At 39.8% G+C, this 9,581-nt stretch overlaps 1 protein-coding gene across 1 annotated transcript in view; it reads left to right on the top strand.

Annotated features, from left to right (window-relative positions):
- Positions 1 to 9,581, top strand: part of LOC147017488 (receptor-type tyrosine-protein phosphatase mu-like) — a 513,419-nt gene that overhangs the window by 319,174 nt on the left and 184,664 nt on the right. Inside the window, exons 13-14 of the mRNA XM_085847977.1 lie at positions 397 to 433; positions 2,901 to 3,048. Of these exons, the coding sequence (XP_085704103.1) occupies positions 397 to 433; positions 2,901 to 3,048 (185 nt within the window). The remainder of the gene's footprint in view (positions 1 to 396; positions 434 to 2,900; positions 3,049 to 9,581) is intronic.

Raw genomic sequence — 9,581 nt, 5'->3', positions numbered from 1 at the left:
GGTGGATGAGTTGGTTAGTGACAAGCACAAGCCGATTTGATCTGAATCAGGATACGGACACTAATTTTTTTTATTTTTTTTCGTCATTTTTCACCATTGAGAGATGGGAGCAAAACAGATATAGAGAATATTTCAAAACGTTGTGGACAGATTATGACAAACCCTGGTGCAGTAGTTGGTTCGTTGACAAGAACAAGCCGATTAGATTTTGGTTGTTCAGGTCTGGATCCAGATCTGGCCTATCAGTGAGATACAAAACGTAAACTGTTCAGCCTGGTGGTAATGCTGTCTCTCAAGTGCCGTTCTAGTCTTCCCCTGGTTTCTCATTTTATATGCTTTCCGTTTTTCTTTTACTGTCTGACCTTTTTCTTTAATCTTTCCCTTCTCCGTGCACAGGAGAAAAAGGTCTCATGTGTGAAGCTTGCAAAAAGAGGTAACAAACGCTGTCAGTTTCCACTTTCACCTTCTTTAATTTTACAAACCAGCTGGTTATGTGCAAGGCAGTGGCAAGCACCTTTCTAATGGGTATTTATTGAGCACTCTTACGGAAGCAAATTGCTGGTTTGGAATGTAACTCAAAGCCATGGAAGAACGTTAATGATGGCTGGTCTTGAGAGAGACGGGGCTGCTTACACTTTTGTTAAATTGAAAAGTGATTATTTCCAAATTAAAGAGATACTTTATGCTTCAGCACATCTGTTTTCTGTAATTAGTTTCTGCCAAAATGAGCAAACACAAACCTGATTAGATGCTGAAGAATGTGTTTGCTGCCATATTGTTATTATGCCTCATCAAAAGCAGCCCCAAAAGGTTTATTACCAAGAGTGCTGGATTTTGCCTGCATTAGAGTTGCCACGTAGTCTGAAAAGGTTAATTGTTGAGCTAGGTTGTCGAGGTGAAAGTATTCCATTGTAAACAGAGTTCATGATGTTAAATATAATCATTGGTGCATGACTGAGATGTTTTATATATATATATTAATGTGCTGTTTTCATGTCATACTACCATTGCTTAATGTCCACCAATTAAAGAACAATATTCATAAAATTAGAAAGAAACCCTTTATCTTTTTGCAAAAGCAAGTTCCATAAAAGCATACGGTGTCTCTTTAAATGGAGGGAGGATGGAGTGAGGGGCTAGAGGAAGTGGTAGAAATATCGATTGAAGGGGAGGGAGAAGTTGGGGTGACGAAGAAGGGGGAGATGGAGAGTTGCATGGATGGATGCTTTAATGGTCACCACACCTGGAGACTGTAATTAATTTGCCAGGAAATATTTCAATCACACCTCCCCATTTCTGCTTTGTTTTTCCCATGCTTGGGCCATGCTTGGGCCATGCTTTGTAAGATGACCTTCGTCTATTGCTTTCGCTGCTGTAGTCGTTAGTTAGCTAACTACTACACGCATTGCCTCAGATCATAGAGATGCCGAGCCAGGACTTGAAACAGGTCAGATTCTCGCCTCTCGCCATTGGGCCTTCGTACCTTCCATTCCACTCGTAGGCTTTGCCCAGACTTCCCATCTGTTTTTCTTCCCTCCATGTTGTGCTTTTGACATTTTCCAACATGATTGCTGACTTCATTTCCTCGGCTTTACCAGGCACTCCCCTTTAAGTGCATTCTAAAGATGATTTTTTAAAAAAATTATTATAAACTAGTCAAAATTACCTTCCTTCACCATCACGTTAAAAACGTTGCTTTCCCATTTGATATTCACCTTTTTTGGTTCCTAACTTTGCCACTGGTTGTGAAGGGCCAGGATATTAAACCAGTTTTGTCACTCTTCCTCAGCCTTTCCGTTCCTGCCTTTGACCTGAATTACAGTTATGACTGGGAAGCCATGTGCTAGTAAAATTGTCATGACCAATATTAAATTGTCATTTGCACCACTGAGTTTTCATGATATGGTATCGCTCCAATGCGTCTGCTTAGCCGTCCATATTTCATGGTTTTATTGCTTTGAGGTTGATGAGGTTAAGGTGCCCAAAGGTTCAAAGTTACCTCATCCACTACTTCTTCATGTTGAACGGTCACTTGCCACATCTCATGAATACCATCCTCTCCACACACTCATGAACATTCCTTCCACCCTGTGCTGCTCGGCTCCGAGATGGCTCATTGAAGCCGCGCATTTAATGCGGCATCATTCTTTCGCTCCACCACATTTTATTAATCGTGATTCCCCCATGCTCAATCCACCTTGGATTGAGGAAAGAAAATTGCAACAGGAACCATCTCTTAAGCACCGACAAAAACGAGAAGCCTTCACTAATTTATTTAAACTTCACTGGATCCACTTACATTTTTATTGTCGCCATAATGAACGAATTCTGCAAAATACAAACGATCAAAATAAGCATGCTTCCGACTTTGGGATTGATGCCTCCTTTATCAGCAGGTTGTGGATATCCCACACCAAGTTTTTCTCAAACTTTCCTTATGGAGAAAATGATATTCAAAGGCCCATTTGTGCATGTACTGTGGAGTGATGACTGGATATATAGCTGCCAAAGTCAGGGCTTTAACTCAGATGCAATCGTACTCGCTTCATATCGTGTTAACATCCTGTCAGGGAGGAAACGCGCAGCGTTACCTTCGACAATTATACTTAATCATCAAAACGAACTTGTAAAGCCAGGAGTCGTCCAAGATTCTCAAATTATTTTTTTGCCGCAAGCGGTTTATACACCATTTTGGCTCGACGCCAACGTATCCATTTAAAGAGAAACTGTATGCAGTGATAAAAGTTCACCAAAAAGAGTGATGTTAATTCCTACCCAATTTAGATTTGTATCAAATCTGCTGCTTCCCTTAGTCAGTTGATTGATCCGAATGATCTTTGATTAGGCACCCGCAGGCACTCTCCCTTTTGATGTTCACCGTCTCCCATGTCGATCCTCAGGTGCAAGAAACACTATAGAACCAGATGCTGAGAATGTCCCCAGTGCAGAGCTACAGACAGATCACACGATGCGAGCAGCAGGGGTCATAGCCGGAATTCTGGCTGTTCTCATCCTCGTCATGGGAGCTGTGTTGTACATCAAGAAGAGGTGGGAATTTGATTATCACTTGCGTGTTAACGGTGCCTGGAAGGGGATATTAGATATTGAATGTGTTGGAGGAAAGCAATCAAGTAATATATTGTTTATAAAGACACTGTGATGTGCAAGTTGTTGGAAGAAGAATGCTCTTGGGTTCAGAATTTGATGTTAGCAACAAGAAACTTAAGTGCCATGAGTGTTAATAAGAAATCCACAATAATCTTATATTTCGTGTTGCAGATAAATCGTTCTGAAAATCGTTCTCAAAAGTAATGCAAATTATGGTCGGAAATGATTTTGAAGAATTTTTTGCAATAACTTATTCCACGTCCTCTTTCCGAAAGCTTTCACTTTCAAATATGTGCAAAGTTTTCTTTGGAATAGTGACTTGCGCACAATCGCACGTATCATCCGAGGATACCATGTGTGGTCTGTACATGTTTCGTTTTGTTATTGCTCCAAAATAACATCAGTTCAACAGTAACTATACGTACAGTCCTACAGATTTATTTTAAAGGACATCTCTAAAAGTGTTCTGCTCTTGTAGTGATCAGCTTTGAAATATGCATCTGTTTGGAAAATACATCATCAGGAAGGTAAAGAAGGAAGAGCCTCTGTTTGATCTTCTTCGGGTCTTTCTTCCAAAGCAGGCCACACTCATTACTTTGCAAACCACCTCATTCTCTCACTTTGACTAAGTTTAAACGTTCTGCTGATTACAGTTTATTCATTCCCTTTTGTTGTTTTTTCTTATTTCCAATCATTCAAGGTCACGAGGAAAAAGTTTTTTTTAAAAACAGAATTAGTTTTGTTTCTGCGTAACGTCTCTCCAAAAAACCTTGATGTGCAGGCTTGATGGACTGAATTGCATCCTCTTGCATTAAAGTTCCTTATAAATCTTTGTAAATTCAGGTATTTTGTGATTTAAGGTTGGTCACCTGATGTTGATGTCACTAAGCAGATGTATATTACGAAGAACTGCAGTCTCACTCTCCATTATCCTCAATGATGTATTCAAGCTAATAAATGGCAATCACTTAACACCGTCTAAGTGACCACAAAGGGTTTGATATCGAAAGTCCTCAAAGAAGCTGCTATCAAGAAACTGCATCCATTAAAACATTATCTTCGTTTATCAAAGAGCTATCTCCTCAATCTACCTGAAATAGAAACATGAGAGGAAATCAGCCCAAATCAAACAGAACTCTGGTTTCAAAAGGATAACTTCTGATTGGGATTGCTGATGTATTGGACTCAGCAAGGGAATTCAGACTTGTACAAGGGGCATTCAGAAACGTCTGTGAACAAGATCTAAGATCACCAACACATTTTACCTTCACCACCGAAAGTGGACGGAGGTTATGTTTTTACCCCTGTCTGGTTGTCTCTTTGTCTGTGACCTGGATATCTGAAAATGTTGCGGACGGATTTGTATGAAATTTGGTGGACAAGGACGAATTGATTCGATTTTGGTAAAGATCCGAATCGGGATCTGGATACGAGAATTTTTCAAGTGATTCTTCACCATTGAGATGCTGCAAAAAAATTATGTTGAGCATGATGTCTCAAAAAGTTGTGGACAAGTTATGACAAAACTAGGTGGATGAGTTGGTTAGTTGACAAGAACAAGCCGATTCGATTTTGGTCAAGGTCCGGATTCAGATCCTGACTATCAGTAAAATACCAAACGTGAACTGTTCAGTCTGACGGAGGTATGTATGTGCTCTCCGAGTGCCGTTATTGTTTGAATATGCAATATAATGCACTGTAATTAGTAAGAACTTTTTTTTTTTTTGAACATAAAATGTGTCTTGAACGGGGCATAAAAATTGAACATAAAATGGGGCCAGTCTTATTCCTCATATACTGAAACGACCTCTCCAATGCTCTGGAAAACCCTATCTTCATTTCTGGAGAAAACTACATTGTGTCATACAGCACCCGCATCCCATCAATAAGAAGCCAACAGCTACATCAGTTTCTGCTGATCTGAAAGTGATTAAATGCTGGTCCTACAAATTGAACCCGTCTTTCAATCTTGGCAAATCTGAATGCCTCACCATGTCATTCTGGAAGAATTGTTCAAAGAACCCACCTATCTCTTTCCAGTCTCTTGACCTTATCGGCCTCACTGTCAGCCATAATTTATCTTGTGCTCAGCAAATTGCAAAATTGACCCCCAAATCCATCTGCAGACTGCAGGGCATCCATGATTATCCCAAGTCTTATCTTGAAAAATGAGAACTTCTCACAGCCTGCAAGGACTTTACTACAGCTTAATGTCATAATGTTCTCCCCTATGAGCTGGTGCCCCTGCATCACATCTGCCTCTCCTGGAATCTGTTGAAACATTTTAACATTATTGGAACTTCCTACAATGATAATGAAGCACAAGACCTGTTGCCCTCACATTGAAGACAGGACTATGACCATTGTTTTTTTTTGTTGTTGTTGTTTTTTTAGATCCTCGTGTAAGTCTTACTCACGTTGTTGTTCTTGTGGACTTTTTTGTTTCACAGCCTACAGTTTTCATCGAAACTTCCTGAAACTTGGCATATATATGTAAAACTACCCACGCAGACAGTAACCATCTCCGATTTTGAAAATTCCTCCGAGAAAAAAAAGTTATGACGTCAAAATATCTCCGCTAATGGAAATTGTCTAAAAAAATTATCTCCGAAACGAGGCAAGCTTTTTGAATTCTGTTTGAGGGAATCGAACATGGCATTAGCAGAGATGAATTACCGCACATATGATACATCACTATGACATCATATCAATTTTTATGATGTCATTCCTATTTTTTGACATTTTTTGTTTCACAACCCAGAGTTTTCATCGGATCTTCGTGAAACTTGCCTTGTATATGCAGAAAGCCCACGCGCAGGCAGTAACCATCTCCGATTTTGGAAATTCTTCCTAGAAAAAAAGGTTACGTCATAATATCGCTGCTAACGGAAATCGCCTATACCATTATCTCCGAAACTAGGCAAGCTGTTTGAATTTTGTTTGCGGGAATCAAGCCAGGCATTAGCACAGATAATTTATCGCAAACCTGATACATCACAATGACGTCATATTCGTTTTTATGACGTCATCATTAAGAGGACGAGGATCTTAGCTCATTCGAGCTTGTTTTTTACCATGACTCCTCTGGTTGAGCTCCCTTTGCTCTCCAACTCCCAAAATCCAGGATCACTGCACACTTCCACTCTTTTGTTACTCTCTTCTCCCATTTGAAGAACTTCCTTCTGGACACAGTTCAATTGCACTCTTTTTTTTCTTCCCCCCCAGAGCTTCAAGCAAGCAGTGTACCCCCATCTCGTGTCATCCCCATCACTATGCCCTTTCTATGAGGTCCTTTCTCTGATTTAAACAAAGAAAAAAATCGTTCATTTACACTTGGAGAACAAAAAAGTTTTAATGATTATCAACGGTTTTTGAAGTTCAATGAAACAACTGATTAAAGGGAGCCTTAAGTGTTGAAATTATATCACGAAACACACTTTGTACAATAAAATTTATCTTGTTTCACAAGTTTTTCACCTTGTACAAGGTTTGTCCTTGAGGAAAAAAAAAGATACTCGTCTTGCTTTATCGAAAGTGTAAAGGTCTACATTGAATCACACTTACTTTTGGAATGCTTCCCATTGTGAATTTCCTTTCTGGCTGGCATAAATGCTTTCTCCGTCTTGGCTGTGTGGTTGACAATGTTATGATGGAAGTTTTTACCTCGTCTCTAAAAGACTATTTTGTTTGAATTAGGTTACTTCATTGGCCTTTGGCAATAAGATTGGGATCATTAATATAGTTAGCCCATCCGCCACGCAGCGGGCGGTGGGGTTTTACAATTGTGTGTGTGTGTGTGTGTGTGTGTGTGTGTGCGCGCGCGCGTGTCATTGTGTGTGTGTGTGCGCGTGTCATTGTGTGTGTCTGTTCCAAAACTTTTTTTTATCCTTTTAGCTTTTGCAATCAAATTTTCAAGAAACCCTTATTATGAGAATCTGGAGAAGACTAATTAATAATTGGGTGAAAATGTCAAAGGGCAAGGCCATCGGAAGTACAAAGTACCTTATCAGCCTGTCCGTCGTGCAGCACAAGACGGCTGAGTTTTGCAATTGCTTCCTTGTTTCTTTATTTACCATTTGAGCTTTTGTCATCAAATTTTCAACAAACCTTCATGATGAGAATATGCAGAAAATAATTAATACATTTTACTTTCTTTACTTTTCTTTTTTTTGTTTCGCTGTTGTTTTTGGCAGGTTTAGTTTGAGTACAAAGCAGATGCAGATGGGCTTTGCATTTTGAGATGATTACTAGTTGTTATTGTGTCATATAATACAGATTGAAAAATGATGGTTTTCCAAACACGTTGTGGTCCAAAGTCGTTGTGCAATAGTACATACATTAGGCACGCGATGCTTTCATCTTTTAATGGAGGGATCAGAGGGAACATTTGGCCTTCAATGTTCTGCATTCAACATGGCAGAAGACAACGAGCACTTACTCCTGTGATGCTAGCCATCTAAAGGTTAATGAAACATCAGCTGGGTTTGCACGTGAAGCTTTGCATCGAGATCCATCCTGCAGAATTCGAATTATTTTTCTTTCATCCACCTGTGTCTGCACTCCCTGGTGTTGCATCGGATGATATTAAAATTGCCTTCTAATATATCTTTCAACACTCCAATATGCAAGCTTTAGGTGGGCATCTGAATTATGAATGCTATTGTAATTTCAGATGTATCAATCCTTTGTTTTTCAAACAAAATATCGTTTTTCACAATGGGATTATGACTGTTGCTATTCAGGCTCCATCAGATTGCCAAACCATCAGGCACAAACAAGGACGGTTCTCGTTTAGCAAGATGGCGAGGTCACAGACACAATTTGGCCTACATTTGTGTGAAGCATGAAATATAAAATTTTTGATCCTGAATCAGGCATACGGATGTTTAGCCTCCCAAATGGAATGAAAGCAGATAAGACAGCGATCTGAATGTCTGTCCTATGTCTTCTGAAACAGCCTCGCCGAAGACATGCTGATCCTGTTAAATTCAAATCCAATGTAGATAAAACAGCGAGTCAAGAACATTAACCAAAACTTAACCCCAGCCATAGATGTAGTATTTTTCCTGTTATGCTCTCTTGTGTAGTTTCCTCCTTTCTACTCGTTTAAATACATTCTCCAACAGGATGGTTCAGAGGTAGTGCACTTACCTTTGAGCTCTCATGTCTGGGTGTGCTCCACAGCCCAATTATAAATTGTAGGATCGGTGCTTCACCGGCACGGCATCACATCACAAAGTCAGTGTACCGTCATTTGAATGAACGTTGATCGAGAAACTCTTATGCTCGCATTAGGTGGTGGGCGTTTAAAAAACCCACATTGTCATCCGTGATGAGTATGTAAGCTATTGCCAGAACCCTGCCCAAATTCCAGGTTCTTGCCTAAATCTATTCCAGTCAAAAATCAGGCCTGGCCAGTCGGTTTGTGAATTATTTTGGCCAAACTTTCCCATCGGCTAACCACACAAGAATGTAGGATTAAGTGGCGCCATTAAAGTAGTCATGACAGAAACAGAGACAGACTTGTTTACAACGATTCATACTACAACTACGACTACTTCTACATCATCTTTAACCGCCACAATCAATTCCACCTTATTTTGCCATCAGCAGAGAGGGAAATATGTCTCAAGTCTTTCACGAACTTGCTGGCCAGGCCTGATTTTTGACTGGAGCTGATTTAGGCTGTCATTTGTAATTGAGTGACTGTGCCGGCGATAACTAACTTGCTCTTCACAAAAATAAACACTGTGGGTTATTTAATGTCCACCAACAAATGATAGTAGACAGGACACCCAGGTGAACGTCCATCTGAGAGACGGTGCACTTTGTGATGCAACACTCTGCCTGTGAAGCGCTAATGTGATAGTTTATAGTCGGTTCTGGAATCGAACCTAAGCTCAAAGGTCGATGGTTCAAACGTCTGCACAATCATGTTCGGTCAAAACAAAACTTGAGTTTCAGACCTGCGTCCTTGAGTGACACTCATGGCACAACAAGCCCTGCCGTAACCTCTTGAACTGCAATGCCTGTCCATGGGGTAACTTGTTAGAGTACCTCTCATTTCGTTACTGGTTTTGCCTCACTGTGCTATTATTCATTATGTTTCGAGAAAAACAGGATGTACGTCGACTAATTAAGACGAATAGTCTTTGGGACATTTTTGATAAATAAAACTCTATGAATGATTGAATAGTTTAAAAACTTTTTTGTAATTGTCCTTTCCAAAATTAATCTCAAAGACTATTTGTCTGAATAAGAGTCGATAATTTGATTGTACACTTCATTCCCCTGCCGGTGTCGATCCCCTTTCTTAATCTGTCACTTTCTTCTCCACATCACAACTTATGCACATTCAAAATAACTTTCCTCCTTAATGTCTTCAGGTATTGAGAAACATCTTATTGACCAAAAGTTCAGTATTCAGTAAAAAAAAAAACTGCAGAAGGTGTTACCAAGTCAACCTTGCACCT

Source organism: Eptatretus burgeri, chromosome 11 (genome assembly GCF_056783735.1).
Source record: "Eptatretus burgeri isolate ZD-2024b chromosome 11, Ebu_testis_v1, whole genome shotgun sequence".
NCBI classification, from domain to species: domain Eukaryota; kingdom Metazoa; phylum Chordata; class Myxini; order Myxiniformes; family Myxinidae; genus Eptatretus; species Eptatretus burgeri.
The sequence above is the reverse complement of the archived record's forward strand: the minus strand, read 5'-3'. Positions and strand labels throughout refer to the sequence as shown.